Source organism: Solanum pennellii, chromosome 3, assembly GCF_001406875.1.
Source record: "Solanum pennellii chromosome 3, SPENNV200".
Classification (NCBI taxonomy): Eukaryota; Viridiplantae; Streptophyta; class Magnoliopsida; order Solanales; family Solanaceae; genus Solanum; species Solanum pennellii.
The window spans coordinates 67,104,277-67,131,325 of record NC_028639.1 but is presented as its reverse complement, the minus strand read 5'-3'; the positions used below and the strand labels follow the sequence as shown (position 1 = coordinate 67,131,325).

Below are 27,049 nucleotides of genomic sequence, written 5' to 3'. Positions count from 1 at the left end.
GGGCTTAGTCAGGAATTGGAGGGTTATTCTGTTGTGGGCCTATTGGGCTACATTTGGGAGCTATTTTGGGCCTTCCTATAATATGATGCTGGATTGGGCTGTTTTGACAATGTTATGCATTGGATTCTAACTGGACTTTAGAGGATCCATGCAAGGTGCATCCTTGTAGACTGTAGTCCCAGATTTCTTTTTCAATAATTGCATAACTCATCTAAAAAAATTTGACATTCTGTCTCAAGAAAATAACAATTGTAAATTATTGGTTTGTATGCTTGTTTCTAAACTCTATTAAGTAACACTTTTATCTAACTGAAAAACTAGAAATACTTACATAATCTAACAAAGTTTGTATTACTTCTGTTCAATTATGCCTTATTCAACTCACCCAAATTTAAGCGAGACATTTTTTTTCATTAGTTAATTTTACCGTCCCTAGCAGCATTGAGTTGACAAATAAGGTCCAGTGGCCTTAAAATCTTTGACATTTGATACCCAAATTCGACTTAAAAAGTGGAACTAACTCACCATTATTCAATTAAGATATCACGTGCAATTCTTCTTCAGCATCACATCAATTCTTATCTTTGATCTGCCCTAATTGGCATATGACATTTTCTTTTTTATACAAACGTATATTTGTATGTCCGTATAGTGGCCCACAATGCGTGCAATAGGTGCAGACTCCCTACTGAGCAAATTGAGATTTTATTAATAGATAAAATTGCTGCTACGTAATAGAAAATTGTTTAATTTTCTTTATAATACTTATGAAAAAAGAATATAGTATGGAATAAAAGGCCCATCAAAGAATGTTTTGACTATGAAGCATTGATTGATACCTAATTATAGATGGGTAGGGCATCTTAATTTTCAAAGGCCATAACCTTAAATGGAATATACATACATACAAACACCTTTACCAAGTTCATTTCGAATGCAAATTAAGAATCATAATATTATAATTGTTCAATAAAATAATTATTGTTGCTTTTAGGCTTTTAGCTAGATTCATGGCATAATTGATAGCCTCTAGCCACCAATATATATTACGATTGAGAAACTATTTTTTACCTATTCTTTATTCTTTCCTTTTCAAATTGGGGTAGGGAAGGGGAATGATTACGAGGTAGAGAATCGAATCTTCACTAATAAAGTGAAAATTCCGTTAGTCAGCTACCTGAGCACCTAAAATTCTTCTTATTCTTTTACCTATTTGTTACTTGAGTAACGTTGCAAATGTAATCACAGTAAAACCAGGCCCATGGTGGTTACATGATTTTGGCTGCCCAAAAGCAAAGAAGAACAATTGAACTAGGAAAACAATATTCATTATTGTAGTACGTTTGAGTTATATATTCTGACAGTGATAGTCAAATCAAAAGCACAAGGGGTTCATCTAGTGTATATATAAATTGAATCTCCTTAGATATTTTATAGTATTTGCTTATAAAAAATTTTATCCCACGATTTTTTAGTTTCGAAACGTTTATTAGGTGGAAATTTGAATAAAACACAAGCAAGAAAAATCATTGATAACGCATTTACCAAGGAATTTTTGAATAAAATCATTGACTGCTTTAACTTAATTTGCTTATTCAATAAAATCATTGACTGCTTTGTTCAGATGATTTTGGCAAACTTGAGTTTGAATTAAGCCATGTTTGTCTTTTAGTTGATAAATTAATTCAATTTAGTAGTTAGTTAAGTATTAGATCAGAGTCAAAGTGTGATGATTTTTCAAATTTTAGGCTTTTTATCTTCCAGGTGATCTAATGATAGTTGAAAGACTCTATTGTAATTATTGTTTCCTAAAACAAATTAAAGTTACCTAATTTTAAACTTTTGATTTACTTAACTAATCTTTTTGTATGCCTTTTAAAGAAATTAAGCCATTGTTGCTTAAAAGTTATGCATATTTTATGCTAAGATTTGTATATCAATCACTTGATGCCTAGGATTAATAAATAGCAAAAGCAGTGCAAAGTTTTACTAAGCAATAAATAACATTTTCAAATTTTAAACTCGCCACTAGTAGAAATAGAGATTTTTTCCTACTGCGAATTAATAAGAAATTTATATTATAAAATATAATTTTTCCAACTTATTTCCACCAAACTAGCTCACTAGGAAAACATTAGATGGGAAAGAGATTTTCTTTGAAATACTAAGAATAAGCCATTGAATATTTTTTCTTCTCACTGATTAAATCAAAATATCTATAAAAATAATCATTAAAAAAGTATTCAATAGAAAATTTTAATGCAAAAATAGTGATCTTTTAGTAGTACACTTGCATTCAAACATATAAAAATAACAATTGACAACAAAGTAAATGATCATTCCAATTTTAATCGATGAGGTGATCTGTCGTGTCACTTAAAAAATTGATGAACTAAAAAAAAATTAACATTTCAGATTTTTACGTGTAAAAATAAACATGTAACATAAAATTAAAAAAAAATTTGTAAAAGGCTATAAAACTAAATCTCCCGTTTTAGCCACTGCTGTGTTTTCTAAGAAATAAAATAAAGGTTTAAGGACACAACCTTGATCGACCACTGAAATTGAAATAACTTTTGTGGATTTGATGAAAATTAAAAGATAAAATAAAGCAGATTCTTTCCAAAATATGAAACTTTACCTACAATTGGTTAAAAATTCTAGAGATAATTAATTTTTTTTTACATAAGAATCTAACAAAAATTCACTTTCTTGAGTGTGTCAGTTATTTTTTTTTTTCAAATTCCACTTTATCTTAAATATCATTTTTTAAAAACTTTCAAGTCAAATATATTGAATTGACTTTACCATCTTCAGATCTCCAAAGAATTTTAAAAAGATTTGGTTTCATAAGGAAATTAGTTTCCAAACGGTCCCCCAGTTAGTGGGTCTTACGGTTAGAACATTTTAAAGCATGTAAGTTGTAACTGAAAAAGAAAAACTCCACTCCTTGTGTCGGGTACGAGTCTTTTGATATATGATGCTATTTTTTATCTTGGCATAATATATAAATGTGCCTTTAACTTGGCTTCAAATCACTTTTATGCCCTTCAAATTTGGATGTGCAAAAATAGACACGTAAACTTGTATAAGGTTGAACAAATAGACACATATGTCCTACGTGTCATCCTACATGTCATTTTTTGTCCTACGTGTATTGTGCCATGTAGGACTCGTGTGTTTATTTATTTAAAAATTGGATAGCTAAAGTGTCTGTTTGTGCATTATGAAAATTGGAGATCAAAGTTAAAATTTGAAGTCAAGTTTAGGGTTCAATATATTTATTATGCCTTTTATCTGTAATGATATTTTTCAAGGATAAATCTGAATTAAATCAAACTCCGATGCAATGTTAAAGAATGACAAAAGTCCACATCGGTGGTTAATAAGATGGATGGACTCCTTATAACTTTTGGGGTATGAGTTAGGCCTAAGACCTAATTTCACATGGTATCAGAGCAGGGCCCGTCTCACCCGATGTTTGGACCCTCCAAAATCAAAACTGCTCATGCGCTATATGCTAAGCACTGGGCGTGAGGTGGGGTGTTAAAGAATGACAAAAGTCCCACATTAGTGGTTAATGAGATGGGTGGACTCCTTATAAGGATTGGGCAATCCTCCTCCTTTGAGCTAGCTTTTGGGTTGTGAGTTATGCCTGAGACCTAGTTTCACATATGGAAACAAAAAAAATACTATTCTTATGTATCTTTCCGTTTTAGTATTTTTTTAGTTGTCCCTTCTTTTTTTTTTTGGTAAAATTATAGTGAATCGAACCATATAAGAAGGTTAGGTACGTAGGAATTAATCTCTTCGTTTAGCTTCGCATTCAAACGAATTTAAATACGTAATACATACTAGAAATATAAAATTAGTTTGCTAGTTGATGAAAGTTACTTCAGAAAAAAAAAATCAATTCGATATAAGTCGGTCAAGAAATAACAATTTAATTCACATATCGAACTACTAGTAAGTAATTTAGCAGTAAAAGAAAAGAAATTTCAAATAGCTAGCAGCATTAGAAGTCCTAATTATCAATCATAGTAATAATTTGGTTATTTACCAATGTCGTAATATTTTACTTTGAAACTCGTGATACAGTGTATAATTAATTTGCTTTGTATCAGCGTATCAATCTTCTCTATATTTAATTTGTTGTATATACACAGAGCAAGTGAGCAAATACAAAGCAAAACAAATAAAATTCGAACTCTCGTAATTTACAGTAATTTTTAAAAACTCTTGTTATTTTCAGATAAATACCAAACATATATTTGGTTTGTCGAATAATTTTCCCTCAAAAGAAAGCAATCAGTGGTATATATAGGGTAATTTTTTTATCAAGACTTATAAAACAAATAAAAAAAATTTACTCTCAATATCTAAAATCTCATGTTTCACAAATACTCACTCTCTTGATCATTAATTCGGACATACTGAAAAGAAAAAATATTAACTCTTAAAAAAAAAACATCAAGCTAATCATATTCTTTTTATTGTGACATCCCGCGATGTCCTATATTATTTGTCATAATTACAACACTTCAATTTCAAACGAGTTAAACTCAAACAATATAATTTTGCTTGAGTAAGCTTGTTTATACTCTTATTCGTTTCAAATTCGAATTAAAAAAATTTGTAATAGAGTGACCACAAACTGGTCAATTTTATAGTATAAAAATTTCACGAACACCTAAATGCCAATAAAGTAATATAGCATGTCAAATCCATAAAGAGAGTGATTGGTGATTGACAATAAGTTTAGACAAAATGAACGAAAAGACTTTCTCCTCCATAATCAGAAAATACGAAACCATTTCAATTATAGTTAGAACACATGTATCTTCAATCTCAATTAATTGGTTAAACATCTTCATTTCCTATCTTCACTTCTTCTTTTCTTCCGCATTCGTGACATTCAAACAAACGTATCCTTGACCTAATGACTTCAGACATAATTTGTGTTTAAAAACTCTATATTCACAGTTAAATATCGCATTTCGCTATATTCTTCATGGATTTATTGGTGAAATGACCTAATTAGAACTACCAAAGGGAACAAAGAGGATGAAAACTAATATACATACATTAAAGACAAAAAGAAATAGGGTAGAAGGGAAAAAAAAAACTTAGATACATACATGATACATATATCCCCACACAAAAGTATGAAATTATTATTAGATGCAGAGTCATGGGACATAGTCATCTTTTTATATTTTTCCCCTAGTGTACCTTCTATTTTAATTATTACCCTTCTTTGTCTTTTGCCTTCATTCCTTCTCCATCACTAATATCCCCTTTGCCCCTTCACTCTTTTTTTTCTTTATTTATAACTTTTTTTCCTACTACTACTAGATTTGCAGGGGACAAACCTAAACTTCTTCTCTTCTTCAATTAGGGTTTTCCCCCTTAAAGGGCTAGTGACTATTCTACTTGTGAATTAACTTCACTTCTTTTTTTTCAATCTTGCTACTGTTTTAATGTTTTGTACTTTGTTTTTGTTACTTTGATTGAAGAAATAAAGAGCCAAGTTGTGATCTCAAGGAGAGCTTCTTCAAAGAAAAGGTAATTTATTAATTCCATTTTTTCTTTCATCTCATCAAACATATACCTAGATCAGAAAAATAGGGTAACTAGCACTTTTTTTTTTTTGGCCTAAAACTTTTTTTTTCTTTTTCTTAAAGGTACACAAAAATATTGGCTATATTAGTTGGTGTCACAGTTCTTGATTTAGGGTTTTCTTGAAGAAAAAAAAAGAACATATTTTTATGAAATAAGATTTCAAGAACAATTTTTTTAGATCTTATGTTTAACAAAATTCAAAAGGATATATCTCTACTATCTCCATTGGAAAATCCAAATTCAGGATCATGAAAATTACTGACTCTAGTAATTAGCTGGATGATTCAAATAATTGAAAGCATGCAGTGTGTTTCTGAGTCATATGAACTATAAAACAAGAAATAATTAGTTAGTTGGGATAAAACATCAATTTAAAAGGAAACAAACAAAACATATAATTAGCTAAATTTAGCAGTGGACATAAGACCAAAAATAGAATTCATTTTGAACTTAACACTTTTAATTTATGGAGGTGGATCCATGATTTGAACTTGATCAATTCAATTTTTAAAGTTCTTAACATGTACTCACTGTATATCTCATGAATATATGGTTCAAAAACTAATGTTTATTGAACTCTCTCATACTATATACTCTATAAAAAACAACGAGTTCAATTGAATTCATACAAATTAGAGGGGTGCATAGATTTCCAATTTTCCTAAGAAATCTGTTAACTCAAAATTGGAATGTTCCTCTTTGTTTTCCAGTTCTAAAAAAAAATTAAGAAAATCCCAAATTGGAGAGTAGACTAAAAAAGGAAAATAAGACATATGAGAACTGCGAGATCTCAGGTTTAAACTATTAAAATACTAATTAAGTAATTTTCACGAGATATTTAAACATAAAAAAGAATTAGAAGAGATATAGTTACTTGATATTTCGATATTTTGCAGGTAGTTAAAAGGAAGGATTCAATGGCATCATCAAGCTCATACAACTCCCCTTGTGCTGCTTGCAAGTTCCTAAGAAGAAAATGTCTTCCTGGCTGCATTTTCTCACCTTACTTCCCACCTGAAGAGCCACAAAAATTCATCAATGTCCACAAAATCTTCGGTGCTAGCAATGTCACTAAGCTTCTCAACGAACTCCATCCACACCAACGAGAAGACGCCGTTAATTCTTTAGCCTACGAAGCCGAAGCTAGGGTTAGAGACCCCGTCTACGGCTGCGTAGGCGCAATCTCCTTCCTACAACGCCAAGTCGAGCGCCTTCAAAAGGAGCTCGACGCGGCTAATGCGGACTTAATCCGCTATGCTTGCAATGAATTCACTTCCTCCACCGTGCCGCCTTTACCTGTTCATCATAATACCATTTTACGTCAAAGATCGGTTGAATTTACTAGAAGACAATACCATCATGATGTCGGAGGTGGTGGTGGTGGTGGAGGTTTTTACCAAACATCTAGTTATCCGATACCGTATTCGAATTCTTACCCTAATTGGAATGATCATCAAAACTCTACTGGAGATCATCATCAACATATCCATGGAGGAGGAAGTATTTGATTTGATATAATAGGGTTTTGTGATAACCCTCGATCTTCTATATGTTTATATCTTTGAACTCAAAAACACTTGTTGTTAGCATTTTATAATATGGATATTGAGTATTGAGTCATAGTTATCTATCTATCTATCTACTACCTATAAGTCCTTAAATGTGGCATGGCATGGCATATGGGATTTGTTTAATGGTCAATATATATATAAAACTATTTGGCATGTCATTGTAAAAGCAGATTCTCAAGTTAGAATCTGTAGCTATATATATATGTAAAAAGTGGTCCTTTATTATTATTAATAAATAAATGCATTACTTATTTACATACGATTTCAGACTTTTGTTCATATGGACCACATTTTTCTTTACCTAATATATGCTGCCAAGCTGACAAGTTTCAATATTATAAATGTATAGCCGAAAGAAACTTATCAAAAAGGGCACAAAAATCTGAGTAAAGATCAAACATTAGTACTATAATTTTATTTAATATTTCTAAGCTAATTAAGGCAACTTGAAGAGCAAGGGACGCAGTAAAAATCACTTTTTTCTTTTAAAAAAATAAAAAAAGGTCTTGTGTGAAGCAACATGTCTATATGACAGGAAGGAGAAGAGAAGGAAGACAAATTCAGTTGATTGTCGATATAACTATTGTTAAATCACCGCATAAAAAAATATCATTAGCGACAATTAATTTTCAAATGCTGTTAAATATATATTTTAAGCGGTAATTAATATTCTTTATATATGTCTCTAAAGCCTTTAGCGACATTGGTTCTAATGACATTTAACTAATGTCAATAAACACTTTAGCACTTTTTATTAATATCAATATTTATCGCCACTAAAAGTTATTTTTGGTGTAGTGAATGAAAGCTTCAATATATGTTCCCACCTTTTTACTCCCTTGGTGACTCGAACTCATAATATTCACGTTGGAACCAACTCCCACATTTTTGTTCCCTTGGTAACTCGAACTCATAATATTCAAGTTAGAACCAGCTACCACCTTTTTGCTCCCTTTCCGACTCGAACTCATAATATTCAGGTTGAAACCAGCTCCCACCTTTTTGCTCCCTTGCCGACTCGAATTCATAATATTCAGGTTGAAACCAGCTCCCACCTTTTTGCTCCCTTGCCGACTCGAACTCATAATATTCAGGTTGAAACCACCTCCCACCTTTTTGCTCCCTTGGTGACTCAACTCATAATATTCAAGTTGGAATAGCTCCACCTTTTTGTTTCATTGGTTACTCGAACTCATAATATTCAAGTTGGAACCAACTCTCACTTTTCTGTTTCCTTGGTGAGTCGAACTCATAATATTCAGGTTGAAAGTGAAAGGAAATGAACTGCTTACCATACGAGCAACTCCTCTTATCACGTCATGTACATGACTAGCTTATGAACCTCATGATCTTTGTTTGGCTACCATCATATAATTAGTTGTTTGCATTGTGTAAAAGCTAGAACAGTAGGTAAACCACATGATACATGTATAGGGTTTTCAGCCTTTGCTATAGTCCACTGTTCTCTACATCGCATTGCTCCTAACCCCACAAAGCCCCAACGTGTAACCCCACAAAAAAGGGAAAAATTAAATAAACAAGAAGAATAAGGAGGACCCATGAAATACCATAGATTTTTTTTTAATTATCATGAAACACTATAGAGCTAGTGCACCTCTTTCTAAATTAATCAATTAATTAATTTAGCACATTTTATATAATACATTTTTTATACAATATAGTCAAAATCCCTTAATATCACACTTAAATGAGTTAAACTTATCTAACAAAACTAAAATAAAGACTCCTTTTATTAGTTTATAACTCGACTACTTATTGTTCTAGTAAATTAGTAAAAAACCAAATATTGAACCCTCCTTTCTTTCACCCTTAACAAGAGGTTTGGAGTTCAAACCCTGAGTATGGAGAAATCATGTTAGGAGCGTCACCCGTGAATAGGGCCTGCAGAGTGCAATCCGAATTTAGTGGAGCTCTAATGTGAGCTCCGAACACTTGGGTGGAAAACCAAAAAAAAAACTACATTCTTTCAACTATATATTGTTGTATAATAAAGTTATTCCACCTCAATTTTTGCTTTTGTTGTTTGTGTTTGATGATTGTTTGAGCGTCATTGAATCGTACACTTTCATGACATGACATGTTTGTTTGAAATTTTTACATTTATTGATTTCATCAATATTTTTTTTTTGTTTTTGTGCATAAAATGTATCCTCGATAATATTTGAAGACTTCTTTGTCTCCGTGATTTAAAAGTATTTATCAATTGTACTATATAAATAATAGAGAGATTTTTAGACTCTATTATAAAATAAACTTTGAACTCAAATCTCTGTGGAATTATCATTAAAAATAAATTCAAGTATTTTTTGAAATTCTCACAAAGCAAGCTTACTCTATTAAATCTTGTAATTATACTTGATAATAGACTCTTCCTCTTTAATGCTAAGAGATCCAAAATCTCTTTGTAAATTCAATCTCTTTGTAAATTCCAAATCAATATAACGAAACCATTGATATTCTAATACACAACAAAATAAATAATATTTAAAAATTGATTTGCTAAAAATTATTTTTACAAGTATTAAAAATATTTAATTTGTTTGATTCAGTCACATTCTTTGACTTATGGCTTTTTTTTTTAGTTTTTCCCAAGTTTCTTTTGATGTCTCACATTTTTGTACCTTTTTTCTCTTGTGAATGGAATTCATTTTCCATTACCATTTTTTATACTATAAACTTTAAGATAAGATTCCATTTTCCCGGGTTAAATTTAATAATGTTCATCTATGAAAATTTATGAAGAGATTAATGCAAATCATATTTGAATTAACTCAGAGATCTCGTATATGACTAGTGAGGCTCTGTTATTTTTTCAAAGCTGGTATAAAACAAAAAGGTTGAAAGATTATTAAAATTCTCTCTCAAATTTGATCAAATATATAAAAAAAAATTTAAATAGTCAATCTAAAAAAAGTATAAAAAATCTACAAAATAAATTCAATAACTCACATAACATTTCAGTTTTAATTTAAATGAACTCTTCTCCTATAACAAAATGACTTATTAGTCTAGTAAATGATCAGCAATAACAGAAACAAATATTCAATTATATTTTATAATCACACAAATATATGTAAGTTTTTTTAACGTTGTAAATTATAATGATATATTACAAAGACTCACTACAAGAAAACTGTGAATTACATGGAAATTTTTCTGAAAATTAGTATGAAAATTTGCAGAAAAATAAGTTTCCTGTGAATTTCTATACTAATCCCCATGAAAATCCTGTAATTCACATTGTTTCTTATAGTGACTTATAAATACAACAAAAAAAAATGCATTCTCAAATCTTTTATTATACATATAAAATGGAGATTTTTTGCATATAATAATAAAAATTTCTAATAAAAAGACATAATAAAAAAAATTTGTAAAGAACTACCAATCAAACCTCTCAATATATTGTCTTAGAGCATATTCAATTGACAATCTTTATCTTGATCGCTATCGCTTCATTAATTGGAATAAATACGTTAAATATAATTTCTACTACAATAGCTTGTGATGAGTAGATTGTGACACTCACGCACACTTGATTTTTTTTTAAAAATAATATCATCCTACCTAACAAAAAAAATTGTAGTTCAAACGACAAAATATGAAAAAGTAATGAGTAGTATCACTAGAATTTTGAAGCAAAGAATATGAATTTGTATTTTTGTATGGATTGGAAGTTTGGAACCCATGATATATATGGTTTGGTTTGTCTTAATAAATTTAATGAATTTTATCTTTTAAGCTATGTCATCATCGAGCCCAACCACATATTTACCATATGTATGAATTGTGTTATATTTTATAAACTCATCATTTTCACCACAAGTTTCCTTAGGGATTCATCTCCCCTACGGAGGTTTAATCTACTATTATACAAATGAGTGTCACCTTGGATATCATGTGTCACGAGTATTCAAGCACATGTCACATATTATTTACTTGTCAAACATACCTCACAAATTTGACTATTGAGCAATACCATCATAGAGTCCTAAAACACTGCATCATGTTAATTTGTGTTATCGTCCTAAAACTCTTTCACTTTTATCTTTTTGTACAATAGGTGAACCAGAAGGTTGTGGTGATTGAATCTAAGACAAGTAATTGCAATAACTCTTTAGATTATTAACTAGCTGACAAAAACGAAAGTCCCCCAAACATAATTCAAATGAGGTTAACCGTTGAGCCAGTCTAATCTCTCAGGGTGGACCCCTATAATTACGAGCTAAAACTGTCATAGCTAATAACTATAGCAATAAAATAAAAGTCCAGCAGAGTGAAAAAAGTCATGTCCCACAATCATTCGGCCACTCCCACAAAGTGGAACACGCATTTTCTTTAGAAATTTGTCAGTCTAGATAAAAGCCAATCAATTATAAATATATAATAATTGAAAGACTTTTAGGGGTAGCATTAAGCAACAAGAAAACTGACTTTACAGATAATGTAAAATGGTAGCAGAAAGATGTTGGATTTCATTCGATGGAAAAGAAAAGTTGTAAAATATGATTCTTTGATGATCTCGAAATGACAATGAATTCAGAGGATATGATTGATGGAACTCTACTGAAATACACCTTCTGACAAACTACATTATTCAAATACTCATCTTTAATACACGTGACCCCAATCTTGTCTTACCATCTCACTTATTAATCATTCTAATTAACATTAACTATTACTCCCTCATCTAGAATAACTCATAAACTTTGAGATACTCATTAACATATATATATATATATATATATATATATATATATATATTAAAAAATGACAAAAGTATAGTTAATGAGATGAGTGAACTCCTTATAAGGCTTGAACAATTCTCCTCCCTTTGAGCTAATTTTTGAAGTGTGAATTAGGCCTAAGACCTAATTTCACAACATATAACCACAATTCCTATTATGGAGATGATCAAGCCCAAATTATCTTTGTTCAAGATATAATCACTAACCGCACTTGAATTATGGATGGATATCTAAGAATTACAAATTTTTTCATGGATAACAAGTTTAACTCATCCTAATTTGAAAAATATGCAATTAAACAAAAAAAAATATCCCCCCTCCGTTTTAAGTAATTTGTTTATCTTAATTTTTTTTTTAAATTACTATTAAGAAAATATTTTATTTATTTTTCTAATCTTTAATTTAAATTTTTCATATGTCATATTTAAAATTATAAGATTAAAACATTCATTTTAGTATGTTCTATATGTATCTTTAGTTTATGATCACAAGTGTGTGAATATATATATATATACCNACATATATATATATATATATATATATATATATATATATATTAAAAAATGACAAAAGTATAGTTAATGAGATGAGTGAACTCCTTATAAGGCTTGAACAATTCTCCTCCCTTTGAGCTAATTTTTGAAGTGTGAATTAGGCCTAAGACCTAATTTCACAACATATAACCACAATTCCTATTATGGAGATGATCAAGCCCAAATTATCTTTGTTCAAGATATAATCACTAACCGCACTTGAATTATGGATGGATATCTAAGAATTACAAATTTTTTCATGGATAACAAGTTTAACTCATCCTAATTTGAAAAATATGCAATTAAACAAAAAAAAATATCCCCCCTCCGTTTTAAGTAATTTGTTTATCTTAATTTTTTTTTTAAATTACTATTAAGAAAATATTTTATTTATTTTTCTAATCTTTAATTTAAATTTTTCATATGTCATATTTAAAATTATAAGATTAAAACATTCATTTTAGTATGTTCTATATGTATCTTTAGTTTATGATCACAAGTGTGTGAATATATATATATATACCAATTTTTGTATCACACTTTTCTTTTTATCTATCTAAAATAGAATGTCGTGTTTATAGATTAGAAAAAGTTAATTTTTTAAAATTTCTCATTAAGATTTAATAAAATAATATATGAATATATAAATATCTAAAATTTATTTTTGACTGTAAATTTTAAAATTTATCCGCTTTTGATAGTGTCAAATCAATCGATGAGGGCGTATAAAACTCTATATATTAGAGAGAGAGCGCACATAGTTTACCCATTATCTTGGCGTTAAACCCCTGTGACACGCACAGAATCCTTTACTCCTCCAATTTTTTTAAAAAAATATACTATTTTCTTTGATTTAATTTATTTATTTTATTTTACTTTTTTTTTAAAAAAGTGTTTCATCCTTATTGTATATGATAATCAAAAGTAGTGGAAAAGTTGTAGTAATTCCTTGGAAAAGTCCGAAAAGAATGTTATATTATTATTTAATATTTTTTTAATTTTAATTGTTTCACATAACATGTTTAAGTCAAAATATTTTAATACATTTTATATATCTTTAATTTAAAATCACGTGATTCAAAAATATATTTCACTGTTTAAAGACAAATCAAGTTAAAATACAACAATCAAATTAAAAACCTGAGTGTAATATATATTTAATACACATGGCTTAAGTGTCAAACTATTGTGGTGTGGACCCACCCTTAAGGTGTCAACGACACTCTTTTATTGAAAAATTATATTGCATAGAAGTCAAGTTTTGATTTAATAAAGATATATATAAATACTGACACCATTGTAAACACAAGTTAATGACTCAATCTAGTAATTGAGACATCACAAATTTCCTTAAAGATCGTATATTTTAATTTTATTGACATCCCTTAATGATAATTTTGAATCCGCAACAGATAGTGCGGTGATGAAATGTAAATTTTGTGTATAGAAATTAAAAGTGAAATGTATGTTGAATAGTTTAAGGTTATGGATAGTTTGGTTGTATGTGTGAAAAGAAAGGGAAATCCAACCTAAAAGAAACAAAGATTCAGTCATTCACTCAAATAGTCATATCCAATCCTTCTGCCATTTTTTCAACTGCTCTTTTTCATTGCTTCTTTTCCACGTCTAACTTTAACCTGTCAACACTAAACTAAATGCTCCTTTGGACCGCCCTATACAGTTTCCACTTCTATTTTTTCGAAAAAAAGTTAAATATCATGTAAATTAAAACGAAGAGAATGAAAAAGTTCAGATAATTTTTATTGAGTTTGAGGTATAATCAATAATATTATATAAAGAAGTCTAAGTTTTGATTTAATAAAAATATATATAAATACTGACACCATTGTAAACACAAGTTAATGACTCAATCTAGTAATTGAGACATCACAAATTTCCTTAAAGATTGTATATTTTAATTCTATTGACATTTCTTAATGATAATTTTGAGCCCGCCGCAGATAGCGCGGTGATGAAATGTAAATTTTGTGTATAGAAATTAAAAGTGAAATGTATGTTGAATAGTTTAAGGTTATGGATAGTTTGGTTGTATGTGTGAAAAGAAAGGGAAATCCAACCTAAAAGAAACAAAGATTCAGTCATTCACTCAAATAGTCATATCCAATCCTTCTGCCATTTTTTCAACTGCTCTTTTTCATTGCTTCTTTTCCACGTCTAACTTTAACCTGTCAACACTAAACTAAATGCTCCTTTGGACCGCCCTATACAGTTTCCACTTCTATTTTTTCGAAAAAAAGAAATTTTGAGTTCAGTTAAATATCATATAAATTAAATCGAAAAGAATAGAAAAGTTCAGATAATTTTTAAGGCGTTTGAGGTACAATCAATAATAGTTGTATGAGGGTGTCATTTTCTTTTGACAAATATTACTTTTCTAATTGTTACACTTTCTCTCTCACACACTTTCATTTCTCAATTTTTAGTCCTTTCTTTTTTTTTTTTTTTGCAAAAATTCATTTTCTATTTTACCTTTTGCACTTTTTTTTACCAATATTTCTAAAGTTTTTTTTTAATAGTTCTAGATCTTTGTGCAAAAAAAAATATATTTATACCACTATTATCTTGTGTTTTTACAAATTTATTTGGTTGACTTTTTTTCTATTAATTCTTGTAACTCACGAAAAAGATAAATTTATATCAATTTTGTTTCACATTTTAAGACACTAAACATAAGAAAAATCAAAAAAATAAAAAAAAAATCTTGAATGAGAAGGGGAGAATTTGATAAAGAAAAGAAAAGATAATTAAGTGTTTTATATCATTTAACATAATTATTAATATTAATAATTCAAAAATACAACAAGTGGTTATACAATATGTTGACACCCAATTTTGGCCTAACATTTTAAAAATTCGTGATTATGAAGCTTTATTTATTTAATAGCAAATTTTGGTCCGATGATTTTAAAATTNAAAAAAAATCTGCCTTTCCCACATTGTCTCTCAAACAATTTTCAAATTTTGCAATAGTCCCACATCGGTATTTCATCCTTTTTGAGGATTTTTGGGTTTCTATATAAGCCCACTTCATTCACTATTTTTAGAGAGGATTTGGAGGGGAAAACAAAAGAATACTCATAAAATTTTGAGAATTCTTGGTTCCCATAGTTCAAAAATTTTAAAGTGTTTTTGTGGTTTTTCGAGTTGAGGAGGTGGAGTCGTCTTCTTCAAACTCGTAGTTCTGGTTCGCCGCCCAGAACTAGGTAAATTTTTTTTCTTATCCTTGTTTTATTTAATTCCCAGCTCTTTTGTGTTTTCTGTTTATTATATGTAGCTTGTTTTTTTTTTTTTTAGTTTAATGTAGTTCTAAAAGTCAATTAATATTTGTGTTTATTGTAGTTTTAATATTAGCATTATTTTACGATTTGATGTTTATTTATTTATTATTATTATTATTTTAAAATTGTTAGTCAACTATTTGCTATCTTAACTTTTCAGGGTTTTGTTATTATTCTATTTTAATGTTATCTTTATTTTTATATATTACGTTATTGTTGTTTTCATTTCTAATTATGTTGTTTTAGTTTGGTTGTTGTTTTCCATATTCTCTTGGGATAAGTTTGTTATGTTTTGTTGATGTTCAAGTTATATTAAATATATTTGTTAAAGTGGCCAATGAAAAAACTCTCCGTCGGTTTTGGAGGCCTTTCCATTTTAAAAGACGGAATTTTATTTTAAGTTTACATATTTTAGTTGTTGAAATTGGCCGATGAAGAAATTACCGTCGATTTCCAAGGCCTACCATGTTAATAAGACGGATTTTTATTTTTTAGTTATTATTTGAGTTATTCATTTTTATTTATTTGACACTAACTCTTTTACTAAGTGTCTTTACAGGTACTCAAAACTTGCTCCCTTGAAGCCATTCGAAAAAGCTCGAATTATACTTTTATTTCATTATTTTGTGAATATTGACGTTAGGCAAACTTTAGGTCGATGATTATTATTTTATTGTGTTTATTGCATGTTTATTATATCTGTATATTATTTTATATTCTTCCTCAATTTGAAAAAAAAAAGAATTCAGTCGGGAACCACATTTGTGGATTCCGAAGAGTGCCTAACCCCTTCCCTTCGGAATAACTTGAACCCCTTACCTAGAATCAATTGGTTTCGTAATTAATAATTGGTTTCCTAGTTTTCCTAAAAATTAGGTGGCGACTCTTTTTTAAAACTCGTTTATTTTTCAAACTTTGTTAAAATTGAAACAATTAAATTATTTTTGAGTTGCCGCGACGTTTCGCCCTATTTTAACAGAGTGGGGATGTAAACACAATAAATAAAATAAAAATATATTTGACAATTAAGAATTGAATAATTAAAATTGAAATCTCAAACAATAAATTAATGACTAAAATTTAAATAATCTAAATAAATTGTGTATTTTGTAATAAATAATGCCGTTTGAATTTTAGTAGATCAATCATTTAATTACATGAATATTTACTTTGTTGGTGAGAGTTCAATCTATTTTTTAAAATTTCACAATGTTAAATTTCTTCGAAAAATTCATCAAAAAATTAAATTAATTTTTTTTTGACATATTACATTAATTTTTCCTCATGTTTCTTTAATAAAATCAAAATAAGAGTTAACAAGCAATAAAAGGAAAATACAAATAAGAAAGTAAAAGAAAAGAAGATTTAAATTGAGAGAGAAAAAGAAATGAAATAAGTCCCACGTATTAACAATATGTGTGCCTCAAACAGAATAAATTTTTTCATTTTCCAATTTTGAGTGTTAAGAAAGGACCCTACTAATCCACCAAACAGTACAAACATCAATTTGTTCAGAGATGAAAGTGATATGCACAAGAAAATTGCTGAATACAATATTTTATTATTAAATTCTTATCAACTGATTGATATATAAGTGAAGCCCTCAAATCATCCAGTACTCCTTTTGTAGTTTTGTTTGTCCTCTCCATACAATTTACTATTGTGTACTTATCTTTGAATGTTTATTTTGTTGGAAATTCGAATAAAGATTTATATCGATAATTGAAAAATTATATGTGTTATATAAGTTTTTTAGAAAAAATTTGTTGGTTCTTGGTCTAAAACAGATAATATCATATGAGGTAAAGAGTTGGACCAATTGGTGGAGTGATGGTGCGAGATTGGATTTATTATTTTTACCATATTAAAAATAGTTTAGAAATAATATCATATCATGTAAAGAGTTGGACAAATTGGTGGACTGATGCTTTGAGGCTCGTTGTATTATTTTTACCATATCAAAGATAATTTGAAGATAATATCATACTACGTAAAGAATTGGATCAATTGATAGAGTGATGATGCGAGACTCGATTTATTATTTTTACCATATCAAAGATAGTTTGGAGACGCACACGCATAAAAAGAAGTTAGCTCTAGGCTATAATGCCATATAAATGTTTGTCCACGTGGATCATGTTAATGAGCCACGTGGAACTTGATTTGACCAGTGCATCGTGGATCAAGGAAAACTTAGTTTGATTAGCAAAATCATGGACCACATAGAACCTAATTTGATCAATGAATCATGGACCACATGGAACTTAGTTTGACCAGTGAATCATGGACCAATAAAATTTAGATTTCGAAAGTAAAATTGTTGAAAGTATGAATATCACTAAAAAGATTGACGAAACTATATATAAAATGTATATAGGGAGGGGNTGGAGATCTTACTGATCCAATTAATTGACTATCTAAACGTTGACATTTCCTTTTCCTCTATTTCGATATAATTAAAAGTGATTTTCTTTTTTTAAAACTTAATTGTATATCGGGGCGTTTATATTGCTTTAAAATTCATAACTTAACTATTTCGTGAGTGAATGGAAATATTAAATTAAATAAAGTAGTCATAAATAAAGGCAATTAGATAGCGTAATATTCTTTGTAATAAATCACCCTATAGTGGGCTGCCATCATAACTATAATCATTGGTTATTAATATCGAAAAAAGAGACTTGTTTTGTACAAATACATTTTATTAATCACAGATCTATCTTTTATTTGCTAAATAATCTAAGTTGTTAGCCGCATTATACTTTGCTTAGCATCTATTGCATGTGACTTGTTCTAAACAATTGTTCTCCCTAATCTTTAATTTAGTGGACAATTAACTAAGGTAAGTCAACCCTTGACCACTTAATATAACCTTCTAAATCCGAATCAATTCGAAGATAATTAATTTTTTTAAGTCTTCTTGGTAGAGATTACAAGTATTAAGAACAAAATCAAAAATAAGGGGCCACTTAACTTTTTCTCTTTCCATGTTTAATATTAATTATAAAGCTCTTTTTTTTTAATTAAGGAAAAAAATTTGCTAATTTTCTTGCTCGAAAAGTACATTTGCATTAGGTTGGTTCTTAGTAGCCGATTCATTGATACCTAAGATTATCATACATAATTATGTGTGATTCTGAATATAATTCAGAGGCGAATACGTGATTTTAACTCACGATTACTTTAAGTGCTACTAACTGAGTTTTGTATAGATTTACTAAACCTAACATCGGAATTATGATATACATAATTCGGATCAAAGCTATTAGATAATGTCGAATGTTGAAACTATAGTGGACTAATAAGATTTGCTTTTGGCTATTTTTTTTTTCTCAATATATATTTGTGGGTGGATAATTCCACAAGCCAAAATTCTAGTACATTTTTTAATACAAAGGGAGTGATGATGAAGAAATAATCATTATGAGAATTACTAGATTCATCTTATATGATTGAATAGAGACACAAAGATTAAATAACAAGAAAATGTTTTCAATCAAGAAATGACACTTCTAGATTGCACAGATATGATGAACATTTTTCTACGTTATCCTTAAAAAAAAAAAAACAGTAGGTAGTTTAGTTGATTGCTTGTCCCACCAATTCACAAATATAAGTCAATTGATTTTTTAATGTGTATTTTAATACAAAAGAAAAAGTATTATTTTGATGTAGGATAAATCTTTAATTATGCTCACTTTTTTCTCAACGATGATGGTGTCAGAGTCAGCTTAAACACATCTTAACTATTCTATGAGAGTACTTTCTATCTTCCACTAGTAAGATTATATCTTAATTATGCATTAAGTTATAAAAAGTTGAGTCAAGATATGAGAGTTAGGAACATCATCAACAGTTGATACTTTTTCACAATGTCAAAGCACACAGTTCTCTTTTCAACATTAGTAAAACACAATAAAGGACTAAAGCATAATAATTTCCTAGTTGGAATATTGAAGATATAGGCTTTACACACAGTGAAACTTGTTTGGCTAGCCTAATAATTCAGTAGGTTTTAGTCATGGAACATGGCTAGTGTAGCTACATGAAAAAGGGAGAGAGAGAGAGTGAACAACTACATACCTAAGTATCAGACCGAGTAGTTCTATCCACCAAGGTTTGGAGCGATGAAAAAAGGAAATCACCTAATGTTTTTATACCACTTAAGACCTCATGATCTCAACCTACTTCGTTGACCACTAAATAATGTCCACCGCGAAAACAATGGTTTGCTGGGAGACAGAGCCCCCACTTCCTATGTGTAGCTGATAGTTAATTGCAACTTGCTATTCCTAAGTCCTAACATAACCCAAACTGTTTTTACAGCTCAAATTAAAGGGCAAAAGGAAGATGAAAAGGACACATAAGGTCTACATCCTAAGGTTACTAAATTTGTTTTTGGCAAAGCAATAACCTAACCTATGTAGTAGAGTATTATTTTGCCTAACTTACTTGTAAGTCACACAGTGAATACATTAGCCTAAGAAGTAGCCTCTCCAGCTAATCATTTTACCTATTCTTAACTCAGTTCAGAGCCTCAAGGTCAAGGTTGCTTTCAAGTGCCATATAGGAGTTCAAGACTCTAGCACTTAAGGTTCTGAATCCTAGAAATAAACAAAAAAAAAAGGAATATTTCTGTTCTCAACAATCATGCAATCTCTTCCAGATTATTTTGGTTCATCAATCAATTTTAAAATAAAGTATGCATTAACTAATCAAACAGTAACTTCCAAAAAAGGAAACAGATGAGGAAAAAACACAAATGACCCTACTGATAGTTAAACTAGGGGCCTGATTTCAGTCCAACCATTTGATTAGAAGCTCACAACTCCTGTTTTGCCTCAGAAAGTAAAAGTAACGTGAAGACCTATGTCAACAATCTCAACAGCACAAGAAAGAAAAATGATATGATGTTTTATAATAGCTCCATTTGAGTGATAAATATTCAGTAACTCGAATCAAGAGTGTGTGCGTGAGCATGCAATTGCAAGTTTCCTCCCAATCATCAGTAACTCATCATCATTGCTACTTGAGACAAAGATGGAATGTTCCCAGCGTTGTAGAGAAGCAAACGTAAGTGCAAATCCAATGCAAAAAGAACATGATGGAGAAGCCTCTACAGCTATACTTCTCCAGTAACTGACATAAAAAGAAATCAGTAAAAAGAGCACTTGATAAGTACAACCATTTAGTAAAGCAGTAACAACTTACAAGAGTGGAAAGGGAAAGAAATAGAAAAATAGTAAATGCTTAACACAATTTGACAGTTTAGGCCATTTTCCTTTGATAAATTCGATATTTCTGAGGCAATAAAACTTCTAATCGGACTTCAAGATTTTTTAATTAAATGCTACGTGCTTGCATACTGATAATTTTTATAACTTGTTGTCTTCCAGCGTTCAAGAAAGAGGCTGTTACAAGGATCGCATCACAAGCAGCATAATTACCACTTTGCAGAAGGATAAGTACAATACCAAATACTAACTTCAGCTTTGATGCTTTGTGTTGCCATAATGTTTTCTTCTTTTCCTTATTATAAATAATTTGGGTCTTTTAGAAGCAACCAATTTGTCGCACAAAGATAACAATGAACAAACAGAAGCCACTAGCTGTCATCCTGCTTATGCAGGAGAGCTGTTTCTAACCTGTGATACCTTTCACTTGAAGTAGCAGATTTGTCGGGCAACTGAATTTATGATCCAGGATTTCTTCAAGCCTCCAAACATCAAGTCCCTACTGCAAAATGAGAGATAAGTGTGTTAGTGATGCAACTAGCAAAGTGATTCATAAGTGCCATTGACGCTGAAATGACGGTATCTAAGAGAACTGTTTCTATATATCAGCTTATGCGCCTTTAACACATTTAAAAGTGTGCATTTTAGAAGAGTTCTAAAACCTTAGAGAAAATGTTTGTATGCAATACTTAGATAGCAATCAGTTAGAACACTAAAATTGCATCTAGGGGTAAGGATTCCAATATTGACTGAGAAACTGATCACTAATAAAAATGACAGCCTGCTTTAACTATATCAAATAGCTTACACACCCATAACATATATTAGCACACTTGGCCTCCTTTAGCAAGTATAGAAACTTGAAGAAAAATGCATTTCAAATACTTGAATCTTAATAAATTACAAAAGTTCAATGAACATAAATGAAGTTTAGCGAAGATTTAACAGACTGCCATGGAAAAGACTGAGAATGCCCACCAAAGATGTAGCTATAGCAATTGACAATGGGGTGGATTACACACACCAAAAGACTCCCACAGACTATTTGCAAATGCATAATATATTGTTCAAATTTTGTGGCAATAAAACGTGGAAGGATCAACTAGTTTGTGATTGAGCTTAATTGATAGGATATAATAGGAATCAAGATGCGGTGATTAGAACACAATGGTTCAGGAAAAAGGTCGTGTTTCATACACTAAATGCACTGATGGCGAGAATCAGTCCTGAATATGACTTCTAACATTTCAACTCCTACTTATTCCACTGTCCGGCTCTTTAAGTTAAATATCGCTACTTATAAATGCCTTGTATAATGTTTGGCCTAAGAGAAATTTCAGTGGTTACCATAATTTATCATATCATATTTACAAAAAGAAAAAAAAATTGCCTGTCCTTCAGAGCCTTTGAAGCTTGCAAACACAACTCTACTACTTCTTATAGAGGACTATGAAACACAAGATGACTGCACCGAGGAGAACCGAGCCTGCAGACAATGTACTTCTTGCCTCATGTTAGAGACATTTTTCGATGACTTATGTTAGTGGTTTAAAAGATGTCAATATCAATAGCGCACATACTTGTTCAAATTATGAAAACCTACAACTATTCTTAAGCATTTCATAGCATGTTACACATGATGCAGCGCTATTAGCAAGATGATTATTCTTCCAAACCTATATATGCACAATCCGTTGAAAGGAATTATTTCCTCCATACTAAGCAACAGCTAAGATTTAGTCCACACTCCAAATAAACAATATTTAGTGAGACATTACAACAACCTGTACAAGATACTTATTAAATCAGAAACACAATAACATGATTTCTGTTTTCTTTTTTTCTCCCTTTCTTTTTTCATCCAGGGAGAACAATATTCATGCAGCAAAGTTGAGAATTCCAAGTATCCTTAATAAAAACTTTGGTAACAGCAGAGATAATTTTGCGAACAATTGAAGAGAAGGTGAGAAAAGTTTAATTGTCATTCACAGTTGAGTATTCATTATAGTGACAACACGTAATCATAAACTTACGGTGAAACGAGGGAAGTAATAGACGTTCACCTAACTTTAACTGTAGCTTTAGGATGATCCACAGATTTTCTGATTAAAGGGTAAAGAGTAAAAAACGAGCCAGTGGTCTCAAAGCCACAAAGACACCAGATGATATTGTAAATGCTTCAACACAAGTTCCAACAATGTACAAAGTGAGAAAAATAAAGCAGTCTTTTCGGAACAGCAGTAACTCCTATTTTACCTAAACATTCCATGGCTGCATTCGACCCATTAGACAAATTTATGTGACCATGAAGACAATTACAAAGATTGGCACATTTTTTTCGAACTTACATGATGAAAATGATCAGTATTTGTCACCATTCTTGAGCAGTCAAAGTGGCCACCAGTTTGAAATCATGTAGATTGAACTTTCATATAGAACAGAGACCTAAAAGGAAAAAAAAGTTTTCGTCATCCAATTACTAAGGGCTGATACATAACTGATCAACGAAATGCAGAACAACAAAGGTCGATTTCTTGTATGTTTTAGCTTTACGTAAGTTTCAGTTATCATGCCTTCACCATCTGTTGACATCATGTTTTTAACATGATAACTACAGATTGAAATCATGATTATTCATGGTAAAACTTTTTGTGGAAGAAGACACAGAAGTGAGGAAATGAACCTTCCATACTTGTTAGAATCATTTAACTTGAGTGCAGAATGAGTAAAAATTATCTTCTTTTCCATTTGTTATGGAATTACATGATAACATTCCCTTTTGTGACAAGACAATTAGATTGATCCCACCTCCTCTCACAGCTTCTGATCCTAGATTCAGCAACTGTTAACTCGTGAAAGATGTCACAGAAGACACCTCAAGAGTTCCTTTCAAAGGAATGTTTTTTTACTAGTAATCCAGCTTTTTCCAGGAAGTTTCAACTTTGTTATCCCAGAATCTACTCTCAACTTATTTACCAAATCCCACCTCCCATCACTAGCATACATATTTGAAAGCATAATTCTGTAACTACTATTCTCTAGCTTATTCCCAAAAAGACGACAAGCTACAATATCTGCCAACTCATAATTTTGATGAGCATCACAGCATGATAATAGTGCTCCCCAAATGCCGGAGTCAATTGGTTCTTGCAGTGACTGAACAAGTTCATAAACTTCTCTTAATTGTCCTTCCATTCCAAGAAGCTTTACCATGTAAATATAATGTTCAGTGTTAGCTAAGATGCCAAAGTGATCTTTCATTTTTCTGAAATATTCTCGTCCATCATTGACAAGACCAGCATGACAACATGCACAAAGGAGTGCAGAAAATGTAGCTTCATCTGGTTTGTGCCCTTCCTCCAGTGCCTTCTCGAATATCTGAAAGGCATGAGATGCAAGTCCATGTAAACCAAGACTTGAAATAATTGAATTGTATGAAACAATATTCTTGAAAACCATAGTCTCATAAACTTGATATCCGAATTCCAAGAACCCACATTTCGAGTACATGTCAAGTAGAGCAGAGGAGACCATAACTTCCGAGTGATATCCATGTCGAAAAGCATAACCATGTATCTCAATGCCTGGCTGCACATTTGCCAACTGAGAACAAGCAGTCAGTACAGTGGCAATCAGCGACGCATCTGCCTTCCCACCTTTCATATTCATTTCTCTGAAGAAATCCAAGGCCTTGACACTATCGCCACACAGCGAAATACCGCTTATTAAAGCAGACCATGTAACTAAATCAGGTTCTACAAGACTACCAAAGACACTAAATGCTGAATCTATACATTTACACCTAGAATACATACTAACAAGAAGACTGGTTACATGATCATTTGACTCTACACCAAGTTTTAAACAAAATCCATGGATTGCTTCACCTGTTTTCAGCACACTAGAATCATCTATAGTCATAATCAGGCCTACCATCGAGTACTCATCAGGCCTCACCCCCATTATCTGCATTTTACTAAACAACTTTATCCCCTTCTCCAATTCCCCAAGACCCCCATAACCTGATAACATTGAATTCCATAAGACCAAATCCGGCTCCGCTATCCCAGAAAACACCTTGCTTGCATCAGTTATACAGCCTAATCTTGAATAAGCACTTACCAGTTGACTACTACAGATAAAGTCCAAACGCAACCCAGATAGAACAACCCCTCCATGTAAAACTCTCAAGCTGTGCAAATCAAAATTCTCAGAGCTGGCTTTTACAAGGCATGCATAAGTGAAATTATCAGGCATTACTTCAGAATGAAGCATATCATTAAACAGCGAAAATGCATTTCTAAATTTGTGGGCTCTGGCATAAGCTCGAATTAAGGAGTTCCAGAGGTAAATGCTTCGGTGAGGAGTTTTATCAAACAGGTTGTGTGCAGAGATGATGTCGTTGTTTAGAGCATAGAATCTTATAATTCTTGTAGCGTAAAATGGGTCTTGTGAAAGATGAGTCTTGATTATGAAAGCGTGAAGCTCTTTGGTTCTTGAGATTGGAAGCTTCAGCTTTGAGAGTTGAGCAACAAGGGAGTTGAAGGGGATGAACATCAGCACATTTCAAACAACTTTGTGTTGATGTTGTGTTTGATTTTTATTTTATTTTTTGTAAAATATATTTACAGTTTTAACTTTGAAGGTAAAATTATTTTTAAAAAATTTGTAACGTTTCCTAGATTGAGAATGAAAATTGACCTTTATAAGATTAAATCTCACCGAAGAAGTCGATAAGGAAAAGGTTTTATAAATATTTTTCACTTTATTTTAAAAAATTAAAGTTGAGTAGAAGATCTAAATTGGTTTGGTAACCCTTTAAAAATTTATTTACAAACATATAATTCTTTTATCAGAACTTTTATTTTGAAAATATAAGAAATTTGAAAATAACACACCAGACTATAGACAAAGTTATAATGATCATCATATCATATATCATATATTATCATATATATATATTATTATAAGTGGAAAGCTCAAAAGTAAAAAATTAAATTATCATTTTGTTATTTTACTAAATTAAAATTTGATTAATTATTTAATTAAATATAAATATTTTAATTACATAACGGTAAAATTTAAATCGTTAAACCGTTTAATAATTAAATTATTATTTTCTTGATTAAAACAAAATATTATAAAGTATAATATTAATTAAATATTAAAAAATACTCCTATCATATTTCTTAATGAGTCTAAGTTCAAATAATTTGATATTTGGACAAAATGAAAAGTCCCATAAAGAATCTCATAATAATGTTAAGGGAGAGCAGTTAGAATGAAACTCTTCAACTTGTGTTTTTCGTCTCTTTCGAAGTAGGCTTTTATTATTTTTGGTGTGGATTTATTTTGCCAGAGTTATTTCTAATTGCTTTTAGTAATATTCTCTACAGTTTCTTTTTCATGATATTGATGAATTTTCAAATAATTGCAAGAGATTTACTTGTTAACCAACTTCTCTGACTTGATGCTCAAATTGCATATTTGATTCAAAGAAACAAAGGTAAGTAACAATCTATTTGACATGGTACTGATTGCGACAAGTTTATACAATGTAAATCTTGACTCTTTATTGAGCACCACGAATGAATAAGAAAATAAATTAAATTATCATATTATCATGTGAAAATAGTTAGATTTTTTTTATAAAAAAAAATTATAAGATAGTAGTTTAAAATTTATTGTCCTATAAGTATTTTTCAAAATATGACTTTGTGATAGTCAAGGCATTAAATGATAAGGAGAAATTGTTGATTAGAAATTATTTATGTATTTGTATGGATACTTGTTCTTCATCATAATTAACCATTTATTCTTAATTCATTTGGATTATAGAGTTGAGAGGTATTTTTATTTTTGTGAAATGAAAATGTTATCTTTTTCTTTTGTCACTTTGGTGTTAAACATTCAATCTCATTCTACAGCTTTTGTATTTATTTCATTAATTGTTATTCTCTTTGAATTTTAGAGACTATGAAGATAAAAAAAATTGGAGTGTCATCTTGACGTAAAATGCAT

At 30.2% G+C, this 27,049-nt stretch overlaps 2 protein-coding genes across 9 annotated transcripts; one reads left to right on the top strand and one right to left on the bottom strand.

The window, feature by feature from the left end:
- Window positions 1–4,736: 4,736 nt before the first annotated feature.
- On the top strand, window positions 4,737–7,344 carry LOC107013934 (protein LATERAL ORGAN BOUNDARIES-like). The gene is made up of 2 exons (XM_015213811.2): window positions 4,737–5,565; window positions 6,519–7,344. The coding sequence occupies exon 2, from the start codon at window positions 6,540–6,542 to the stop codon at window positions 7,128–7,130; it is 591 nt and encodes a 196-aa protein (XP_015069297.1). The 5' UTR covers window positions 4,737–5,565; window positions 6,519–6,539; the 3' UTR covers window positions 7,131–7,344.
- A 13,134-nt stretch (window positions 7,345–20,478) lies between these two features.
- On the bottom strand, window positions 20,479–25,810 carry LOC107012834 (putative pentatricopeptide repeat-containing protein At1g64310). 8 transcript variants are annotated; one of them, XM_015212774.2, is made up of 3 exons: window positions 23,377–25,810; window positions 21,440–21,530; window positions 20,479–20,933 (listed from the first exon to the last, which is right to left on the bottom strand). In XM_015212774.2, exon 1 carries the CDS (start codon window positions 25,583–25,585, stop codon window positions 23,918–23,920), a length of 1,668 nt encoding a protein of 555 aa, XP_015068260.1. In that variant the 5' UTR covers window positions 25,586–25,810; the 3' UTR covers window positions 20,479–20,933; window positions 21,440–21,530; window positions 23,377–23,917. The 8 variants fall into 8 exon arrangements, with proteins under 8 accessions (XP_015068260.1, XP_015068261.1, XP_027771060.1 ...); XM_015212775.2 differs by having other exon boundaries at window positions 21,449–21,530; XM_027915259.1 differs by having other exon boundaries at window positions 21,440–21,527.
- Window positions 25,811–27,049: the final 1,239 nt, after the last annotated feature.

Bases quoted from the DNA above. Each gene is read 5' to 3' on its own strand.
- LOC107013934 (XM_015213811.2), top strand. From the start codon at position 6,540: ATGGCATCATCAAGCTCATACAACTCCCCTTGTGCTGCTTGCAAGTTC.
- LOC107012834 (XM_015212774.2), bottom strand. From the start codon at position 25,585: ATGTTCATCCCCTTCAACTCCCTTGTTGCTCAACTCTCAAAGCTGAAG.